This window comes from Patella vulgata, chromosome 2 (genome assembly GCF_932274485.2).
Source record: "Patella vulgata chromosome 2, xgPatVulg1.2, whole genome shotgun sequence".
Classification (NCBI taxonomy): domain Eukaryota; kingdom Metazoa; phylum Mollusca; class Gastropoda; family Patellidae; genus Patella; species Patella vulgata.
The window spans coordinates 38,359,466-38,383,700 of record NC_065880.2 but is presented as its reverse complement, the minus strand read 5'-3'; the positions used below and the strand labels follow the sequence as shown (position 1 = coordinate 38,383,700).

Genomic DNA, 24,235 nt, shown 5'->3' with positions numbered 1-24,235 from the left:
TTGTAACTTCCAAGGCATCATTTACATCCACATCAGCATGCCATATCATCACTATGTCATCAAAACTCAAGGAATTATAAAAAGCACGATTTGTACAATCGTTAATGTTTTAGATGCCGTTATTTCGCCATGTTTAAAAACGTGTTCAGTGAAATGTGGGATTTTGACAGATGTTAATGACTGGGTGTTAAAGAACTCATGACAGTGGATAAGTATCTTGAGATGGACCATGACGTACTAGTTAGTGAAGAATTCAATGATGACTGGGAAACACTTAACTAATGGAAGATGCCAATAAATCAAAGGACACTGAGATTAAGAATGACAGTGATAGTGAAGACGATATTGATGTGACGATGAAAAGTCAACTTCCAAAATTGAAGACAAGACAAGACCCATATTTATTCATTGCTGTATCCGAATTTTAAGGACAGCGGGAAGCCATTATTTAAAGATGTCGCCCTAACAACTACGCTTCTGCGTATTCTTCATCAAACTGAAACTGACAAAGTTCTCTTAGGTGCACGCCAACGTGTACACGAGACCTTGGTTTTTCGTCCCACCCGAACGAATAGAAACTGTTTTTCCAAGCCCTTCGTCCAGCATTACTAAGATGGGGAAACCACGACATTATTTGAGAAAAATGTTGCCGGACAACGGCGTTTCCGGGTATTCTTAAACGAAGACTAACTGGCCAAGTTCCTTTACCTGTATGCCAACGTGCCATCCGAGGAATAAACACTGCTGCTTGCCAGGCCATCCGTCCTGAAGAATTCCAGATGAACTACTTCGATCAGAACCTGCGGATTTGTGAGCCAGTCGTCTACAAATAATCTCCATTTTCATTTATTTCCAGCTCGCCCCCAAGAGCGTTTTTTTGGTCAATAGCATATTACAAAAAGTGACCGACAAGGAAATATATGTTATAGATATAGTCTGGGGGCTGAAGTGAGGGAGTCGACAGCCGAGCTGTGAATTTGTGAAACCAAGTTTTTCTAGACCAGTTTTTTGTGTAGATTCCGAATCCCTTTTGTTGTTTTAGTGTATCAAACACATCAATAAGAAACTATGTGCAAATTATTGTGTTTCCGGATCAAAGATATTTCTCATAAACAGTGACTGAAAGTTGAGTAAGTTCTCAACTTAAGTCGGAGAATGCTTTGTGAACTCGGGACCAGGTGTTTGAGGGGGTTTTTTCGAGAAGGGGGGCGGGGCATTGTCTACAATTGGGGGGAAATGTGATTATGTTGACATAAATGATCTCTAAATAAGTGTATATGATATCCCTGGACAACTATTTTGATTTGTGGGGAGGTGAGGTGGGGGGGATGCAGGTGTGCGTGTGTGGAAGAGTGGGGTTAATCAGCCATCAAGAAGATATTTATCCCGCTGATATCATGAACTTTGATTTTGAATCTTCTGATGAAGACTAAGAATAAACTAATATCTAAACACGTCTGTGATTTACTGTGTTTTTGATTTCCAGATCTCTTGAAAAGTACCATTATAATCTATTATTTTGAATGACAAAATTGTTACTAAACGAAAAAGCTGACAAGAAGCCACTTTTAAGGTCAATTTTGAACAAAATGATTTATGTCCCCAAAAATACATTGTCAACATATTCACATTCTACCCCCCACCCACCAATTGTAGACATTGGACGCCCTCTCCCTACACACACATATATCTCGAAAACGCCTCACAAACCCCTACGCGAAAAAACTGGTCTAGAAAATCTTGGTCTCATAAATTCACAGCTCGGGTGGCGATTCCCCCACCCCCACCACTTCAGCCACAGGATTAATATGCATATTCTACACACCATATCCAAATTTTAACAGATTCATAAACAATTGACAACTTATGCATAAGTGATATTCACGAACAAAAACGCTCATGTCGGTTCTGGTCGGTGATTAGCAAAACCGTGTTTGTTAAAATGTCCATTATCCATAATTTTTTCATGTTTTTATGAAAACATTTACGATTTATGAAATCGTAAATTTTGAATATGATGTCGTGTGGGATGTTATTAGTGACGGTGTTTAGTAAAATTTCAATTATACATAATTTTTCCATTTTTTTTTTTTTTATGAAATCCTTTAATTTTTGGATATTCTGTGTAGATGCATATTTATAACACAACTTTCCTTGTCGGTCACTTTTGGAAATCGCCCTTGTCGGTCACTTTTGGAAATCGCTCTTGTCGGCCCTTGTCGGTGATTAATAGGACCGGAGTAACCTGACAAACACAACTTTTCGATACTGATTGTATAATTTGTCAACAAGTGATTTAAACGCAACATTAACCTGCAAAATTCTATTATTATCATTAGCTGGAAAGCAATTCAAGCGAAAGTGTAGCAGGAAGCTGTTACTGTCCTGGCGTCTCAGTTTTGAATAAAGTCAAGCCCCCCCCCCCCACAAACACACACACAACCTACATGTGATAGTTCCTTAAGACAATATTACTAATCCTAATAACCTTACTCGCAGTAACAACCAGTTTTATTCATTAAAATATTCCCCTTTAAAAGACGGCGGTGCATTGAATAAGAGACATTTTGATATCAAAACACACAATACCACCGCACAACTTCCACGACAGTTCCCTATACTGCTCTAGGTTCTGTAACAAAAAAATGATAAAAAAAAAAAATTTGTTAAACAAATTTCCAAAGAAACATGTGTCTATTATTTATAACGTGGTGTATAAGAAGTGATATAGTAAACACTTAATATTATGGTTCCTGTATAATGCATGTATATTTATATTGTATAGCATCATATAAGAAATGTTTAACATCATGCTATAAGAAGAACGTCTGTTTATGTCATTATTACATAACCACCGGTAAATGCTAAACAATCCCTGACACCGTCGAGATTAAAGCGAATATCAAAATAATATCTAGGCTCCGATGTTCATTCTGCTTACTTCGCGTATATTCTAAATTGGGCAATGTGCCTTGCCGGCTTCTACCTTGCCAGACTCTTAATCTCAAGGTGGATGATATTTGAGACAACCGGTGCTCACGTCACGTAAAGTGAAAATAGATTGTGTGCCTTCTGACAGAATCCACCACTTCTCTTTCGCGCATCTTCTTCCTTCAAGTGATTGACATAGGTAGAATTCCTTCTTACCGAACGCTCGTGCGCCTCGTTTCCATCCTAGCGAGATCTGTTTTCCTGCTAACTTGTGTCGTCTGCATTATGGCGTAAAACAAAATGACTGGCACAAAGCTTCAGGTGCGCCTGTACAGGGACTCATTCGCAACACCCTGGGGATTCCGGTTGCAGGGTGGCAAGGACCTGAACCAGCCCCTAGTCGTGCAGAGGGTAAGTGTCATACAACAATCGTTTTACCTTTTATAGAGATGGGTCGGGGATAATGAGTGACGGAAAAAGTAACAGCGTCAACAGTCAGTGAGGTTAGTGCCAAGTTTCAGCCTCTTTCCCACTTTTACCGGGACACCTCTCCTGTTTTCGAAGGTAAGTTACACGTAAAATTGCCTCTGTGACAAAGTGTTTATTAATGTAAACTTTATTTCTAAGTTATAATGCATGGTGTTGGGTCTTGCTTTAGTCGGTGTTTAAGAACGAAATATAAACGATAAGGCAATCTGTGAATCATTATTTTACCATCAATAAATATAACGGAGCGGGAAATTTGATATGTACTTTAATAGTAACCATTAATATCTGATGGCAGAAGTGTCGATTCGGCTGATATTTTATGTTAGTTTTAGGATTCGTAAACTTTCTACTGTACATTTATATACTACTAACATTACTTATATTATAAATACAGGTAGCGCAATATTATGCCAGAACACCTTTTGGCCAAATTTCTCGGTTAACCTTCGATGAATGTTTGGTAGGTCAAGGTGGTTTTGGACCAAATTATATACTGTAGCTTGCGCTCAATAGCTGGCAAGATAGATTTCTAACAAGAACAGGGTATTCTTGATATAAGAATATACCTGCTGGACTTGTCTGTGTAAGATAATAATTGAAAACACAGATACTGTCGGCATTTACCCTTATCTTGATCTTATACCACATGTTAATATTGAATATCATCTTTATACCACTATGACCTTTACGTTTAGGCAATATATAGAGATAAAGGATTAGGTACATATACCGGCATCAGGTATTACATCACGAATTAATATATTTATCATAATTCCAGTTCAAGATTATTTCACTATCCAGATGACATTTTGGATAATCCTTAGGTGTTTTCATCCTACTTATACATTTTGATATTGGCATCGATGTCAAAAAATGAAATTATAATTTGGGGTGGTGGGAATATTTTTGAGATATAAGATTTCCTGTCTGATAAGAGGGTCAAAATGTTACAGATCAGATTTTCTTTAGTAGATCAAGCACTTTAAAGGTGAATTAAGTGCTAATGAATGTTTAATAGCTTATTAAAATATGATGATTTCTTATATTTATTGATGACTATCAGCGTATGTATGAGGTAGTGAATGCTTAGGCTTACTGGACCGCTTGATACAGCCCCCATTTGGGACTACCATGCTTTGATTAGATCTTCACACAAATATAAGTCTATTTGAATAGGATTTTGTATTTTCTTAGCTTGATCCATTACGTCATCGCTTTATTTAGCAAGCACCTAAATTTTGTTTTGCTTTTAAAACTGTTTACATGTGATTCTTTATCAAAGATACAAGTTAGTTTATTTGTACGACTCAAGTTAAAAGGTTTATGAGGAGAAAACTCGAACACGTTTACCTTTCCTCCCGTCTTTTATCTTGATTATGCCTAACAGTTGGTACCAGCTGCAGGAAGTTTCTCTTTAAATAAATCTAGAATTTTTCTGTGGTTTTTGTATTGTAGGAGTCGGAATTCCTGTGCCCATTTTTCGCTTCTGGTGGCTATAAGATCATCATGAAAACTGAATATAAGATCATCTTGAAAACTAGTTATGTGGTAAAGGTGATAAGTCTGTTATTAACTGTACTCTAGTTAATAGGTTTCTGGAAATGAAAACAGTGTTCTCTAGGAAGACTTGTCGTTTTAAAAGCAATAATCTAATAGTTTGAAATGATCAGTATTTTGTAATCTGGAAGAGCTACGTTGTATTGTATGTAATTTATTAATTTATAATTTATGACAATAATGCCAGTGAAATTTTATCTTAATCAGTCACTGAACCTGAATAATTATTTAAAAAATTGCTCCTAAAAGATTATTTTTGTTTAACATTCCAATGGTCCTTATAGATATATATGTCTTGATTCTGGAAGCCGTGTCCCTAATGTATTAATAAGTTATTACATAATGTATCGTCAGTGTTACATTATATACATAAAGTAATAACAAGGTAAGTATTAGTATAATATGTTGACTGTAAACATTGGCTATCCTATGTCGTGATTAGTGGCGTACATTCTTTAATGGGTCGTGTTAATTAAGAGGGAGTGTAGAATAATTAATATGTTCAGTAATACCAGATGTGCATATCATTCTACCCAAGGGTACTATCATGAATGAACTATCAGCAATATTATAGCTGTCGGTTTATTTAATGAACGGTATTAGCAATTCATTCATAAAGCTACGTATAACAATAACAATGGCTTTTCCACAGTTTGAATACAAAGAACATATTATAGTGCAGCATTATTCTATCCCCGTCCCTAAAATGTTCGCAAGTTATTCAAAAAGAAAATACAATGACGTAGTCACTGTTTAAATATCACGAACATCTATCTAACAGTGAAAAAATCATTCTAACATCGGATTCATCTTTTCCCATTACATTTACCGTATAGGTGTTAAGAAGAACATACGGTTTAGAAACTCTTCCTTATTCTCAGTTTACGCATTCTGTGTAGTGTTTGGTTCTAGTACCATATGGTAACATAGAATGGTTCCTGTAAAATAAATCTGAAAGACTACACTTTCTATATACACGTGTTCAGCTAATTAGTAGCTGTATCTTAAACTTGTCAATCATCGTATTCCTAATACTCTTACCTATACAGTTAATCTTGCTTCAAGTCATTTAAGTTCAGTGGCGAGTATTTAGTATTGAGACTGAGAGCATTAATATTTTAAAACCAGAAGTTCAGATCAACGTTTAGATCAATATTGTACTTATATTAACATACAAAATGTGCAGCAAAATTTGTCAGCTGTGTGAACTCTTCAAACGATTTAAGTACCAATTGTTCTAGAAAGTATAGACATATTATTATGCCTGGTACATGACAGCTGTAAGTAATAAAGCTAGCCGGAAAAATGATTTGGGCCTGAATTTCATAAGTTGAACTAAAACAATATCTAAAGTGTTAGCATGCATAATGGAGATCAATTTATTTGGAAATGTCATCGGGAATTTTAGGGTGGTTTCTCCTTGTCAATGGCGCAGCACGGAGGGCGGATAGAAACAAATGCTAGTCGTTTGGATGAGACAACAAACCACGGTCTTGTGTACACACATTGGTGTGCAAGTAAAAAAACCATTGGCAGTTGGAATTCGACGAAGAGTAAGCCTTTATAGCACACTGCATGACGGAAGTCTGTCTTCATTAGCCCGAGCAGAAAAAAAGGATGTTAAATTCCATTTTGTTTCACTTCATTTCTGAATAATGGCGTGCCATAGATGACCCAAAATTATCTATTGCTTGTTAGGGTTTGATTATCCTTTCAACCATCTATATACCAGTAAACTTTATAGTTTTACACTTTTACACTTTTCTATTTAACAAGGTTATAGAAGAAATATTTATGCACATGTACCAACTAAATTATATTAAGTAAATTGGATTCCGTGACTTAGTTATAATAAATGGAACATTGAAATCTGTGTAATACTAGTTGCAAGTGCTTGAGAAGTCCATTAAAACTCTAATAATTTTAATATTCTGAAAAAAGTTAGTGCTTGTACACTTCTATTTATAATTTTAAAGAAATGTTAGATGGAATCAAGATATGTAGTTTTGAAAATATAATCTAATTTAAATTTACATGCGGATGTGGGCGAAATAATGTTTTATAGTTCTTCGTCGTTACGTAATAAGATATTTTAGGTAGAAAGAGCGATTAATTTACCATCAGATAATATCTATTTCAACGTCTGTAAACTGGATGTATTTTAGTCTCTGCACGATATTTAAAACAGAATGTATATAACATATATATTGATAAATAGGCTAGAATAAGGTTTAATATCCAGTCAACACAATACTTTGGTCATTTTGATACAAACACGTTGTAATGTTTCCTAGCAAGTGACGGTCAGGCAATCTCAAAGGTTCGTATCAGTCTTGTCAGTGGTACAGGACATATGGCACGACAAGGGACAACGTATAGTCGTTCGGATGGGACGAAGAAACCGATGTCCCGTTTACACATTGGCGTGCACGTAAATGATCCCCTAGTAGTTGGAATTTGATATAAGAGTAGGCCGTAGTGCCACTGTACGGGCAAAATTGCCCTCATAGCACACTGCATGGCGTATACCCGTCTTCATTAGTTTAGTCGGAGCAAAACAGTAGGACGTTAAACCCATTTTGAACACATATTTAATATAAAGGTAAAAACTGCTTAGCACCAACTGATAACTACCCTATGATAATAGATATACGTAATGTCACGTGATATGTCTATTTCTTTGAAAATTTTATGTTGCACACGAGAAAACTGCACTTTCGATTATATCACATACCTTAGCATGTTTTATCGTTTTGACGTTAATGTAGCTATCACGACTATCTCAGCTTTACAATCCAGTAATGGTTTTAACGTTCTGTGTATTTCATTATTTTAAATATAAATCTAAGTTTATGCTAACCTGCTCAAGAATTCTCTGCATTTCTTTTAAAAGATTCTGTCTTTCCATCAAATGCAATTTAAAGCGGTATTGAAATTATACTTGTGTATATTTGATTAAGTTATTTCTTTTGGATAACTTCAATAGAATAGAAGTTTAGGTTTGTATTTTTTTTTTTAAATATTTGTTTCTTCGAATTTTGGTGAATTTCTGTGCTTTTATCTCTACCTGTATACATACGTGTAATAAGTATTAACAGATACATCAAACATTGGTAAATGTCCTTTGACGTCATCATCACCTCTAGTGATAGATTACAGCTTGGTAAAGAATTTCTAAGAGTACAATCTGACATTTCCCTTTATTATTATATACAGTTATAATACGATAACTCTATTTTTTTCTGAATGATCTGGGAGAATCTAAATAATAAAAGTGGACATATAAACATAGAAAGGCGCCCGGGTGTTTGATCCGATTTTGGAAGAATTTTCCTTACATTGTGATTATGATTGGAATCTTATGACCCACTGTGGCTCAGTGAGTAAGACGCTGACTCGCTAACCAGGAGGTCTCGGGTTCACGTCTGGTGTTGGCCGAGAAAGTTACTCGGTGAGGTTTCCCTTTGTCAGTAGAGCAGGGTGGAGGGCCTAGCAAGGACAGTGGCTAGACGTTCGGAAGGGACGAAAAAACAAGGTCCCGTGAATGTATTTGCATGCAGGTAAAATAACCCTTGACTAGATAGGCCGTAGCGTCTCTGTCCGGGCAAAATTTCTCTCATATGGTGTATAGCGTATGCCCGTCTTCATTAGTCCAGTAGGTGGAGAAAGGTTGGACATTAAACCTAATTTCATTTTTTAAGACCCGCCTGTAGGTATTACGACTTGGTATAACAGGGGTACATAATGACCTTCGACATTATACTAATTAGACACAAAATAAAACTATTCCTGATTATTGGGATATAAAACGATATCTTTATGTATATAGAAGCAAGTTACAGACACACGCGGTAACTTTTCTTTTAAAAAAAGAATATTGTACGTATATATGCTAAAGGTGAATCTAGGATTATTTAATTAAAGTTGTAATCTATCTTCTTTAACCGGTCCTCTTTTTTTAAATTCCAAAGAAACAGTTAAATTATGTTTATCTTAGGTGATGTAAATATATTTCTATTTCTGCATTAGACAATCTTCATCCTATGCAACGGAGTGTACACTTTATTTACTGTTAAAACACGAAGAACTTCCTCAGTATAGCATATGTGTTGTTTCTCATTTGTTAAAACTATCAAAAGTGTAGTTTGTATTCTTCTAGATTCCCTGACCCAGACCGCATGGTGGTATTTGCTGGATGCCAAATCGCAGTTTTACCTTTCTTATAGATTATATTGGATGTGCATTAACTCTGTTTAGCTGTGGCTGTATTTGTTGTTTTGCTCAGTTTCAGAAGTATACCACGTGTCTTTTCTATATAGGTATTTTTTTATATATGTACTGTATTATCATGTTGTACTGTATGTAAATGTCAGATATACACTTACTGCTGAATACAGTATTTTAGTGGATAGGATGATGTAAGTAATCGTTACAAAGATTGGAATTTCAATTCTGTTATTTTGGCTTGCATACAATCGGGACATGTATATTGCCTGTATTTATTTTAACGTTGGTTTGTAGAACTCCTTCTAAAAAAATCTTTATATTAATAATGTACAAAGACAAAAGATTAAACCTCGTGATGTGCACCAAACTCTTAGTGTTCTTACATCTTCTAGCTTTCGGTGCTTGCGTCACATCCTACCGATCAACAACCAAAGCAAAAATCGTTACTTTAAATTTATATTTGGAATTAGTTTAGCCTATTCTACCATATTATGCAAAATTGTTCGACAACCTGTTTTTTTAACTTATATACGGAATTCTTCAAATGCTTCCATTGGACTTACGAGTTGAATAAAATGCGAAACATTAGCTACTCAATATATTTTTGCCGTCATATCGTTATTCATCTACAACCACCGTCCTGACACACTGTGTAATCATCTGGAGAATGGAACCAGTGTGGTGGTTTACTGTTAAAATGGCTTAGTAATAATCAGTAGTACGTATCTGTCTAGATCATCTCACGTATTGTCATAAAGAACTATATCCTTCGTTGGAAGGTTCAACAAAACTGTGTGCTATAAAATGTCAATGAGAAATTACAAATAAGCAGATCAGGCGTACTTGCAGTTTTTAACGGGCCGTCCAGTGCCGTGCGCCGAGAAGACTATTTGGAATCTTCCAATTTCCGTTTCCACAGCCATAATGCAAAAAGGTAGATTGCAAGTGTCGCTGTCTGAACTAGATTAGATAAAAATAAAACCTTAATCACAAAATCACAGCAGAATTCCCATCCTTTTCCATTCAGTGTTGTGACTTAGGAGAGACATTGTAGTGATGTAAGCTAAATATAATTAACGGTCGAGTTAATCATTTTAGGTACATATGGAGATGGAATTTTACATAAACAGAATTGTTTCCTTTTTCGTTATTCAATTTATTTTGTAATTATTATAAGATAAATGCAAGAGTTAATCAAGCTAGATATAAATTAAATACATGTAATGGCAGATTGAATATGGTGTGTGGTTTAATGTATATAATACCTTAGTACCAGAACCCTGCTATATTTAGATTATCAGTTCATCAATGAAATGGTTGTAGAAAGCATGAGTTCTTGATATGGCATTAAGCTCATTTTAAGTGTATAGATTTTATATAGATTAACCATTTCATTTCAAGATGCCAACAGATTTGCAAATGACAGATGAATGTATACAAAAATACTTTGATTCAGTTGTAATCAAATGGAAGGGAGATAACCACTAAAAGCTCAGGGTTGGCCGATTCCATTTTATTCTGCTGTATCTCATCTACTATGAGGATTGCTTCAATCCAAGCTCAGCCATACTATACTGGTACCGAGAAAGAACTGGCTGCTCATATAAAATGTATTGCATTAAAAGAGGTAATATTAAATAGCCAGTAAAAGTCCGTAAAGACTTTACAAATGTTACCAATTTGGACTACAAACTGATCGACTCGACTGTTTTCGCAATTTATATAATATTATTCAAGTTTTTAACTTCATATTCCAACTTCCCACCACATGGTCGCAATAGATATGGCAGTCAAGGGAAGAGAAGTCATCGACTTTCCCAGATGGAACGCATGAAATAAAATTTACGAGGAAACCCACTCCAGGCGATATTATGAGCTTCCATTTTGTGAAAATATTAGTGATTTACCGCTTATTCATTCAAGAAAATATGTGTACATATCATAAAAAATGTACGATTGTTTTGGCTGGGCTTCCTGTTTATGGATTACTGCTGATTCTGGTGAAAGCAAATTACTCTTGCAATTATGTTTATTGCTTCTGTATTAACATATGATCTAGAAGCAGGCCACTTTCACACAAAAACGCCGCTGTCGGGGCAAAATATTCTTCTAAGCACACTTTATTATCTAGGTTGCGGCACCATGCAATATGCTATGATGGAAATGTTGTCCAAACAGCAGCGCTATGCCCGATTCTTATTTCAATTCCCAGCTGTCAAGGGATCGGTTATGTAGTGCCAGTGATATACATGGAGCCGAGATGCGTTTCCGTGTCGAACCCTCCGTTCTGCACCACTGAAACGGGGAATTCAGATTGGAAAATCCGACGAACTTTCTCGGTCAACACCGGAACGTTCTGTTTAAGTGAGCCAGTGCCATACTCACAAACCAACCATGGGTCCACAGCACTAATAATACTTTGAGTGTGGGCCAATATTATTTTTTCCAACGATGGCTCTCTACTGCTAGGTTCCCACTATCACAATTCGTGCTACGGTTGAAATTGTGGTTTTAATCGTGGAGTAATCGTGGTGATCCATCAGGTCTTATCCGAATGTATCTGCACGTAGCAGATCGTGGACTCCATAGGGACAACCATATCGTAACGCATCGCACGACAGTCGGAACCTAGCATTAAAAGAAGTCTTGTTTTCCCTATTCGGGAATATCTTATTGCGAATGAAGTACTGTTTGTATTTATCCAAGGTGTGCATTAATAAAGTTTCTCTGGTGGTTCTATAGTGGTGTTAGTACTGCCAAGTTTTAAAGCATAGCTGGATATGAATCTGTTAAAAGCATAAATAGGAGGGTTCTTTGTTATTCACTACCCATTAATCATATTTCTATAATACATTATACACCACAAGTAGAGTGGTAGAAATCTTGAAAAAATGCCAAACATATTAAATACTGCAACTAGTGCATGTACGCGCTGTAAATTTGCATTAGTAGTTTGGCACGAATAAATATATATCTTAGAGATATTATGTATGATAGAATTGCAATGGTAGCAGTATTCCAATGCCTGATCTAATCTAATGGACTCTATAAGTTACCCCTTTTCATAAAGAGACAAAAATAGTACAAATCTGAAGTTCCAATTTGAAGTTTAGAAAATCTGGGGGTTAGGAACATGGTTATTGTTTAGTACAACCCGCCCCTTCGGGCCTGGTTAATTTCCAGAAGGCAATAAGCTAACCTCTATAGTACCCTGTATCTGTTCAATCACTTACCATCCCAAGACTAATTAGGCCTAAACTGTAAATCACAATAAGTAATGCCCCCGTCAGACCGGGTGGCGTCCTTACTGCGCTGCGACCAGAAAATTTACAAGGTCGCCACCAAACGTAAACACAACGCCAGAAATGTCCCCAAAAACCAGACTTGAAAAAAGTCGTGTGCTTATACCCCAGTCAGGCCAGGGTGACGCCTTTACTGCGCTGCTACGGCGACGGAAAATGGCCCCAGAACACGTCAAGATCGCCATAAGCGTGATAAAAGCGTGGTGGAAACGCCAGATATCGCGCTGTGGTCTCGATGGTCGCAAATGATCGCCGAGTCACGGCGTTTGTTTTGAGCATGTTCAAAGCAAACGCCAAGGTTCTGCGATCTGCCCTGGAAAGCTGTGAAAACGCGATTTTTGTAATATTTGGGGACATGTTCACGTTTACCGGCGACCTTGTGCATTTTCTGGTCGTTGTACGGTCGCTGCAGCGCCACCCAGGTCGGACGGGGGCATTACAACTTTCCAGGTTAGATCGCAGAGCCTTGGCGTTTGTTTTTAATATGCTTAAAACAAACGCCGTGACTCGGCGATCAATCACGCCCATGGAGACCACAGCACGATATCTGGCGTTTCCGCCACGCTTTTACCGCGCTTATGGCGGAAAGGACGCCACCCCAGTCTGACGGGGGTATTAAGAACACCCTAGCGTCGATAAACCCGATAGTCCGTCCTATAGTCGGCAGAACCAAAATATTTAGACTACTAGAGGTAATTTTACGTGTGCGACAGAAAACAAAATTTCACAAGACAAAAACATTATTATCATCATTTAGCACTATTATTGGCTTTTAATGCTATTCTTCTAAACGACTTATGGCACCAACAAATCATCAAAGATTGCATAATCATTGGCCCATAAATGAGACCTACCATACCACATTTGGACTTTTCTTATAACTTATTAGTTAAACTGTACCTAAATTTATATATAATGATAAGGAAACATGTAAATACTCTGCGATATCTATAAATACCATTGGATGAGATATGATATACGATAATCTAGCTTCAAATTTTGGCACTCTAGGATTAATTGGTGTTTCTCCTACAGCGAGGGTTATAAAAAGCGATATAAATTTGGTGTTTCCCCGGAAAATTCACCAATAAGATTTTTACTGTCAGTCTAAGTGTAATAATGATATGGTAACATGCTTCTGGAAAGAGGGTGATTTGCCTTGTTTTATTTGGCTTGCTTAGGCTATGCACCTAGAAATCTGCAGCGGAAGAGGAACATTCTGAAAATAGAGACACCAGTATTTCGATCTCCTCAGATATAAGAATAATTTGAAAAAAGTAGATGTGATTTATTTTTTGCAGTTTTGTGTAGTTTCTTTAACTTTTAAAAAGTTCACGGATAAAAAATTGCCAAGATAAACTGTGTAAAAGTATTCTACTTCTCCAGTGCAAAAATCAATTATACCATTACATGTATTTTTGTTTATTTTTCAAAAACGTTTACTTATTTATAACAACCGATTTAAAGTTATGTATTACTAATTTGAAACTGGACACTCGATTGTTAAAAATGATGGTTACTATATAAAAACTTCATCTGAAATGAGGCAGGGGATTAGATTATGGTGCGGTATCTCAAGACAGTATAGTAAACATATATCAATCAACATGCCACAAATATTGACCGGCTGCTATCAGTAATATGTACTATACAGTAAATAGAAACAGTAATGCGTGGCTTATTAAAAAAGCTTTATGTTGCCATTAAACAGATGCTCTATGTGTTCACTGGTTTTGTAATTTGCTTAATGTTATAATGGTTGTGCGCGCTCGTGCATGTGCAATCCGACTTTGTTTTCAATTCTTACCTGTCGAAGAACTATCTAATAATCAGTGTAACTAAAAGACCGGTGTAGTTCGGTTGGAACATTTGTGGGTATCATGGTCTGGAAGCCATCGCTCAACTACCTCGTCTTGCCGACTGACTAAGCCGATATTTTTGTTGGGACTATTTATATACAAAGGAAAATGAGAAATGTGTTATTTATAAGTAAGATGTGAAGTGAAGTCGTAATAGAAAAGGGGGGTAAATCTACCTGTGGATTGATGCAGTAGTGTTATATACAATATATGCATAGGTCATCATCTGCAACCGGCTTCCTGTTGTTTTCGATTCATCATGGCCATTCCGAATGCGATGACGATGCGGGCATTCTTGGGACTTGACAAGCCACTTGTAAGCACTCGTTCCAATGAGTTGGGTTAACTGGGCGAATTCCTAATTACTCACTGGTTGTTAGTGGATATGTTCTGATAAATTTGCATGCCTTTATCAGACGCACGTGCATGGGTTATAGGTAAGTACAGAGTGGAGTGCTCTTTCTTGTGTGTCTCTGTACTTCTTCTAACTACTTTCAAAAATAGCCTCGACTTGTGTCAAATACCCCGATTTTCATCTATTTGTTTATCCTATTTCTCGTCATATTTATAGACACAATATTGGTGAAAATAGTATTAATAATACAATATATATCAATCGTGCTGGTATCTTATAATGGCGCCCAGGTATTGGTTTACGTGAACTGATTATAGTAAATAGAACCAGGTAGTAAGTCTATAGATAATATACAGTAGTAACACACCTTCGTCATAATATATACCACATGTCTTTACATTCCTAGTTATATTTCTACAATAGACGTGAATTTATAGATAATTTTATAGCTTAATGGTTAAGATTCCCGTTACATGCTTTCTTTGAGAGCTGAGGGCCTCGCAAGAGACAACATAATATAGTCGTTCGGATGGGACGAAAACCCGTGGTTCCCTATACACATTTTCATGCACGTAAAATAACCCTTAACAGTTGAAATTCGATAAAAGAGTAGGTCGTTGCGCCGCTTTTGGGCAGAATTTCCATCACAGCACACCGTATGACGTATATCCGTCTTCATTAGCCCAGTCGGGGCAGAACAGTAGGACGTTAAACCCCCACTTCATTTCATTTTTTAGGTTAGGCAGGCGACCCTACTGCGTGTCTGGGTGAGAATCCACAATGCTTGACACAATAAAAGACTTCATTATTTAAAGAACGCGTTACTCGGACACCCACACTCCCTGGAGCTCTGGGGTTTTTGCACTGTAGAACCTATGGTTTGATATATATGCAAGTTATGTACGAGACAATGTGTTAGTGCCATCTCTCATTTTTAAAGTCCACTACGCGTAAGTAAATTATTGAAATTGAGATATACCATATCTTTCCCCTAAATGACCAAGTTAGGGTTGAGTCTACATTAAGCCATACTTATCGCTCTCCCATTCTTTCATATTTACATTAAAAAACCCTTTAAAGACCTTGAATATTCTAGAAGGTTACGTTGGCACCATTTCAAGGCCGTCGTATGATAGCAATCTACCGCCAATATTATAGAGAACTGTCTCTCAATTTTTTAAAAATTTCTTTTGGATCTCTTCTGGAACATTTAGTATCATTCTCATGCGGTGTTAAATATCTTCGACATTTAATTAATTAATTGATATTGAGTTATAATTGTCTAATTTTGTTTGATCTGTATTGTAACAGAACAAGAAGGAGTTGAAAGACTTGTCAATTCTTTAAATGGGCTAATATTGATATCAACCTGTTTTTTCTGTATTAAATTTCGAGCTACGGCGACTCAGTGAGTAGGGTGATTACTCACTAAAGAGGGTGTCCAAGATTCGATCCTGTGTTAGCCGATAAATTTTTCCAGTGGTGTAGAGTGGGGAGGGTGACTGGTAAGGAACATCAAGCTTCTAGTCGTGCGGGTGGTATTGGACGAAACGAGGTACATTCATTTAAATGTATTTATGTTGCATTACATGAAGTCTGCCGTGTAGTATAGGCATTGCTAATGCTGACACGAGATCTTTGGGGTTTTGTACCACTTGTACGACAATTTGAATGAGACAACTTGCATTTATCTATTATAAAATGTGTAAATAAATAGATCAATATTTTGTAAAACAGCTTTGATCAAATTGATATTGACTATGCAATGGATAAAGTTGTTGGCAAACGGAGATTTCCAAGGTATTGTTTATTTGTTTGTTTGGATACAGATCTGTAAATTGATAACTACTTACGACTTATACTTATGACTTATGTAATACGGCGCCTTGTTGTTTAATATTTAATTGACATATCAGTAGGTGCCATATTTTATGTAAGTTACTTATCATTTCTGGTTATTGGCTTAACGGCCCAGTGGCCAAGGGGTCTGAAGCTCTTGAGATGTTAATCAGAAAGAAGTATGGTTCGGAATTCAAACTACTAATTGCTTTAGGCCTATATTACCTCCACGTGACCTTGAGAGCTGGTATACACAGCTCATAACTGTCTGGAAGATATCCAGCCAACAGATCATATATACTGTAAAAACTCAAGGTGCCAACATGTTCATTTTATTCATACTCAGTTTTATATTTCTCGTTCTAATTAATTAGATAGACGTTGCCTGCTCTGTGTTGTTGTTTTCTTGCTTTCTTTTGGTGAAATGCCTAATTTTGATACGAAAATATTTTCGCAGTTTGTCTAAACATTTTCTGTTCATTTAATGTTAGTAAGAATAGCATTATTGAATTAAATTCTAGGTTCCACCAGTCACTTACATTATATAACACAACGTAACAGCAATTTATAGCAATATCAACGAGGTGCAAGTCAGAGATAGTCTGTTAATTCAGCTAATTTATACTACATTTTTTGCTAACATAATATCAACCACTTTCTTTTAAAATTTGATAGAATAAAAATAAAGAAAGTTAAGTGAGTTAAGCGAGTCTTTGATAATATATAAATACAAGTTGTTGATAGTGTGGCTATTACCACAGCATTGTGGCTGATAATACTCACAGCCTGGTATCGACATCTTACCCAACAGAAAAGGTAGGAGAAATCTGATATCTAGAGTTCACATTCTAACCAAATGTTTCACCCACTCAAAGCTTACAGGTAGAATACTGTTATATATATATAGCGCGATATTGTATTCAATAGAACGTTTTACTTTCATTCTAAATTTATGAACACCAATAATAAATGAAAATCGCAAATACATTTTATTATTAATATTTAGATATTTGATTACCAATTTAAAAGGACATACTTATTTTTTGCAAAGTTTCTGATTATGAATTTAAATTTCGATAATATGATATGTAATGAAATTATCAGGAAAACTAGAATATTTAGAACATCAACAGTTTCCGATCTATTGTTTTTGTCATATTCGGTTGAAGATAAAGATCTGTACTTGAACGATATATCATGTAGATACACAACACAAATAAGCAGTTAGTTGCCATAGAGACGTATTTATTTTCTACCTCTGCACAAGACAACTCATTACTGCAATTGCCGGTAACCTCGCGGTTCGTTCTGAATATTTCGATGATAAATCAGCGTATAGGTTTCATCTAAAAGAACTGTAAACGTTTCTGATTAGTTTAGTCAAATCACAGGAGGAATTCCGTAAGGTGTAAGTTTCGAAATTAGACTTTTCGGAACTTAACAGGTAAGTTTGTCTCTTTCATTGCTTTCAACTTAAACCAAATCCCATTGCCTGCAGATGCCAGCATGCTGAATGCAATTAGTTTTCTATAGCTCCCTCTCGGTAATTAATAAGTGAAGTATCTACTGGGCGATGTAGACGTAAGTATCTTTATTTACAGATTAGTAGAAAAGTTAATTACCAATGTGATGTATACTAAAGAGTAAATAATTGTCATGCAATTTCAAACATATTATTGAAGTGGTTTTAATTACCAATCCCAGTAAAAAGTGTCTCTCTTTTCTATTTTAAATAATACCATAACATATTATTTTTTTATATAGAAACATAGTACCATAACATATTATTTGTTTTTATTAAAAAACATGGCACCATAACATTATTTTTTTTTATTAAAAAACATGGCACCATAACATTATTTTTATTTATGGTAACATGGTATATATATATAGCACATTTTGTTTTCATAGAATCATGGTACCATAGCGTATTATTGTTAATAGAAACATTGTACCACAACATATTCAAGTGAAAATGATAGATGTCCTTAAAAATAAATATTTCTAAATTAGATTCCAAGAATAATGTTGAAGTTCTTGTGATTTAGCTACGCCACGTTCTTTTGGTCTTAAAAGGCGGGATAATTCTAGAAAAACAAAATGTAATTAAAACCATATTATAATTGCATTAAAATTAACTTATTACCACATACATGTATATAATTTGTTGCATGTCACAATGCCAATTTGGAAATTCGTCAAGTACATATTTTATCAGTAGGTTGATCGTTGTAACTGACAAAAATAAATCTGTTTATATAAACAAACAACCAAACACAGCAAAATGCACCTGCCTGTTATTAACTGACAAAGAGGTGTATCGAGATGGAATGTGACAAAATTGCTCTAAAATATCACCACCCTGGCAAAACTCTCTAGATTCTGTTCACCTTTCTATAATACAAATAATGTGAAACATAACCTCATAGACAGAAGCTCGTACTTGGGGTGATATGTTTTTGACATCCACTACCCTAACATTCATTGTTGTTCTTATCAGTTTTATTAATATATAGGCGTCCAATGGGTTGGAATTTGAATTATTTGACAATATTATTATTACATTTGTAGGTTTTCTGTAATAGTCCAGCTGAGGGTCAACTACAACGAGGTGATATCATCGATTCTATTGGCATTAGGAGAGGAGTTGATCTTAGTCATAAACAAGCCCAGGATACACTAAAGCACGGCGGGGGACAGATCGAACTTGCGATAACTAGGTAAATTATATTCTGAAACATGTGTTACCACTTTTTCACCAACTATCATTGGAATCTGGTTTATTTCGTCATTTGGAATGTGTACTGATCTCATTCTTTTGTTGTTCTATAATTGTGGATATTGTTTGTTCCGCGGATATTAGGAAAATGATACTTTTCTGTAAGGATTAAATGAGGACTGAGGCCAAATGGTGACGATTCTGTGCAAAGGACACGTGGTATCTTTGGTTTCTTCGTGCCAGTTTGCATAGATTATTTTACTCCCTTATCCGAATATACCAGCTATTGCCAACTGAAAGGAGCGGAACACAATTCTTGCGATAGTTCCAAGTGGTAAATAAATCCAGACCACTGTACTGGCTGTATTTGATGATCTCTACTGTTGCAAGAAGTGTTTAATTGAAATCTGGAATATTGTGCGAATCGATCCCACACTTTACCCTGTCTTTAATTATCGCGTTTAGTATAATATTTTAGTCTGAAGAAAAATTTAACTTCCACAGTTTGTTTTGTAACAAGTAGTAAATCACTTAACTCGCCCATCTGTTTTCAGGCCACCTTCTGGAAGAGTCGGCATAACTCAGCCACCAGCTAATATAACACCAGTTCAAACACGAGCACCACAGCAGGTAATTAAACACCTTGGAGAATCTTTTTTTTTTCTTGAGAAATCAGTGCACTTTGGTCTCACGGATATTATTTCTAAACATCTTAACAGTCCGTTATAAGCATTTATCACGTTATAAGCATTTATCACGTTATAAGCATTTATAGTACTATTTTATATAAAACAATTTTATTTATTTTATAAATTAATCATGTATTCATACATATCACACCTAGCTTAAACCTTCCACCCTACCTAGTTTCCCTAGCCTATTGTCTTACGATTTTGGGTGTGTGGGTCAATCATTTATTTCTATATGGATATTGTTACTTGATATAAGAAATGACTAGATGTAGGATTTTAGATGGACTGTGCATTAGACAGTAATCATATTGGTATAAGATAGTTATTACGTAGATGTTATCTAGATAATGAATAATTATGTTGGTGCTCCATTTATATTAGGCAAATACTTCTCAAAGATAAATAGTCATAGAACAGTATTATGAAAGCAGCAGTTTTGTTACCAATATAGATTTGGGATGCTTACAAGAGTTAAGAAAATTCCAGTCATAGATGTGTGTAAGTGAATGTGTAATTTTGCGTAACCTTACCCAATTAAAAAAACTAATCAGTCTAACTCCTTGCTAACCCCCTCTCATAATATGCATCTTTTTGATTTATTATTCACATAGAATTTTGATCCTTCTCCGGAACAGAAACCACAGATGCCGCAGCCACCATCATATGGGCACCAACCAAAGAAAGTTACGGTGAGCAAATATGGCGGAGGCGGGCCAAGTTTCGGAGCAGAATATGCACAGGGTGGAGTGCCGGTCTCCACACAATCTCGTAGTGGTAACTATAAACCAGCGGATCAGTATAACATGCTGAATCGTGTACAGGGCAGTCTAGATAATATCATTCTTTCTCCACGAACACCAGAAGCTTCTCCATCTCAAGCTCCTTTTTATCAACCATATCAACAGCCCTACGAAGCTCCCCAACAACAACCTAGTTATCAACAGCAACAACCTTACGCCATGTCAACAGGCGAGAGGTTGGATAGGATGCAACAATTCAGTGAGTATCCTGGACAAACCGGCCCCGCCTATCAACCCCAACCATCTCCACAGTCAACAGGTTTCCGATCGACGGCGGAGATGTTGGAACAAGTAGAACCTGAAGTAGAAGAGAACACTGTCCCTGTATGGGAGAGAAGACAGGCATTCACGGGACCATCCTCCTATTCGCATGGTAGGCTTTAGTTCCTTCAGTAATATCTTCATGTTAATCTTACAATACCATTTTACTGCTTCAGCACTGAGCATCGTACAGTATTTTCTTAGTTTACTTCTTAAAACAAAAAGCTTTCTTTCCACAATTTGGTATCCAATTTTATAGTTAGAACTTTTCTTTTATAAAGATTCGGTTGAACTTAACATGAAGATATTATGACCCTTAATTTTAGTATTTTGCACCAACTGAACGATATTTTTCTATTTAAGTGAGATATATATTTTCTATATTTTTCATTTTATTTTTTCATTATGTAAATTATGCAAATAATTTGATTTTTGATTGAGTTAATATCCATGTGGACAACAGGTAAAGAAGTGATATTAGTAGGTAGAACCAACTGAGCCAGCATGATGACGTTATACGTATTGTAATATTGGTTGTTAATAATCGTATGAGGAGTATGTCCGTAGTATTTGCAAGCTCTGTATTTTTACCTTGCATAGTACTTCGCGACAAGGGGGGCGGGGGGGGGGGCGGGGTTGACCTTATGTTTTAGCGCGTGTGCTATAGATCATAAGGTCTGCCATTGAGTCTAATGGCGTGGTTTCTATTTCCAGCTAGTACGTGATAAGGAGTAAGAATAAGATCGTCTGTCCAACCTCCGGGTCCTCGGTTTCCTTCCACTACGCGCAAACGAACGGTTGAAATAAAATTGAACCATTTGTTAGTCCCAATATTACCTGCCATTGATTCCAAGCTTGTACGTGATAAGGAGAAAGTCGCCTGTCCAACCTCATGGGTTTTCTCCGGGTCCTCCCGTTTCCTTCCACTGCGCGCAAACGAACGATTGAAATAAAATCGAATCATTTGTTAGTCTCAATATTACCTAGATTGGCTTTAACATATTCCTCTCATTGCTTTCATAAATCTGCACTCTAAACGGTTGTACTATAGTTACTCCCCTTTGTCGATATGGCAACCATATTTGACGGATATAACGTTGCCAAATTCATCGATGGCTGGCCTTGGTGTTGATTAAGTGCATCTAAATATGGAACAAAGATGGCTTTATGTAAATGATAACCAATATTACAATAGCACTGTAAATGTAGACATGTTTTGTAGTGTTCTGTTGTGAGGTGATCACATTTAGCTTCTGAACTACGTATAGTCAAGCGTCTTAGTACTCACCAAATAGCATTTCGTCAAATGATAGAAATTTACCACTTAGACATCTCGATCCCTACCTCACAGCCTTTACTTTTTTCTCCTTCTTAATTTATGCCTTCTTTTCTGGTCTATTTATTTATTTCAAAATAAATACATTTTACTACTATCTTTAAAGACAAAAACGTTCTCTTACTGTGAATCAATGTTGCTATTATGTTTGAATTTGTTGTTTTTGTTCTGTAAATTAAATGTTCTGTCAAAACGTAAACTTAACGTAGTAGGTACATCTGAAAATCTCCAGTTTTTATGTTACACTTTGTATGCATCCTAATGTCTTTCTTTTTCATTTTTCATTATCAAGTGCCAAAACCAATCAAACCTAAGAGATCTGCTCCTAAATTCAGAAAGCCAACAGGGCCTGTTATTGGAACAGACTATAGCAAAGTTGGTATTGATTACGCACAGCGAGGAAGTCGTCCCTCTAGTGGTGTCTGGCAACCACAACCACCACCACAGCAGCAGCAACAACAATATAGGCAACCAGATGCAACCAGCTACACACCCTCACCGTACGAAGATGGTGAACCCACTGTCCCCGCATGGAGACATACCCTTAAGACCTCCGGAGTGAAACCATGGGATGAGGATCTTGATTATGGTTCCCGCAACCCTGCTCCCGAAGTGCATGTAGCTCCCAGGTTGGTCCCCTACGATGAAACACCAAACCCCCCGCAAACGTTCGCTTCAAACAATGTTTTTGATCAAGATACTAACCCAAACATTGTTCATCTACAGTATAACTCGCCAATGGGTTTATACTCGAATGATAAAGTTCAAGAAACCATCGACGGTCAAACCAGAATTAGAGCACAGGAGCTTTCTTCGTAAGTTGGCAAGCTTATAGAGAGCCGCTCCTCACCAGCTTGTCCCTTAGTTTCTAGAAATTGGACTGAAATTTATAGCCTAGGAAATCTAGATATAGTCAACAAGATGTATAGTTGAGGTTATAGCGTAGATCCTCCTTATTTTCATCCCAAATTTCCTTACAGGTAAACCTTAGAACAGAACTTAGAACATTTTATGATTTTAAAACGTGTCTTGATATAATTTGCAATGTATTCAGGGAGTATTTACAACAAATATCTCGGACCACTAATTCGTCTGTTTCTCATGTTAGAAAACAATAATATGGTGTCACTGGATATTTTTATATGTACATGTACTGTTGTATGTGCCACAGAATCATTTTGGACTACAGCTTCCACACGTATCAGTATCAGACAGACTTGGAAGTCGGTTGGTTATCCACGATAGGGTAACAGTGACCCCGTCTTCCACCAGATACACCCTATAACTGATTAACTAAAAATAATGCAGATTTGACAAATTTAACTCCAATAATTCGTCTTCGTGGGATTGCACGCCCCTACCCAGCTTTTGTAAATCCTTCACACGCTACTGTATTATAATATACAAAGGGTCTTTGCGTTATCCTCCAGGTCCAGATTTCTTCATAAGTGAGAATATACTTGAGTGGATACGTAGAGCGGTTCAGGTAGTGATACTCGAACCACAAATGTGTTGAAGTAGTAAAAAAAGGTGCTCACTAAAAGAAACAACTCTGCGAATATTAGTGGGTACACTGGGTCCGTATTAACTATAATGTATTTTATGCTAGGTTCTCGCTATCACGATTCGTGCTACGATTGAAATCGTGGTTTTAATCATGGAATAAACGTGGTGGTCATATCAGGCCTTATCATATATTGAGGTCAGTCGTGGCAATCGTGTTGATCGTATCGAAACGTATCCGAACGTATCTGTACGTACCAGATCGTGGACTCAATAGGGACAATCGCATCACACGACAGTGGGACCTAGCATAAACAAGAATGTATTTATTAGTCAAAATCGAACATTTTGACACGAATCTTGAC

General features: G+C 36.3%; 1 protein-coding gene across 1 annotated transcript; it reads left to right on the top strand.

Moving 5' to 3' along the window:
* Window positions 1–3,089: 3,089 nt before the first annotated feature.
* LOC126809540 (LIM domain-binding protein 3) lies at window positions 3,090–23,454 on the top strand. The gene is made up of 6 exons (XM_050534167.2): window positions 3,090–3,342; window positions 19,131–19,279; window positions 19,833–19,908; window positions 20,582–21,143; window positions 22,660–23,000; window positions 23,422–23,454. Exons 1-6 carry the CDS (start codon window positions 3,232–3,234, stop codon window positions 23,452–23,454), a joined length of 1,272 nt encoding a protein of 423 aa, XP_050390124.1. The 5' UTR covers window positions 3,090–3,231.
* Window positions 23,455–24,235: the final 781 nt, after the last annotated feature.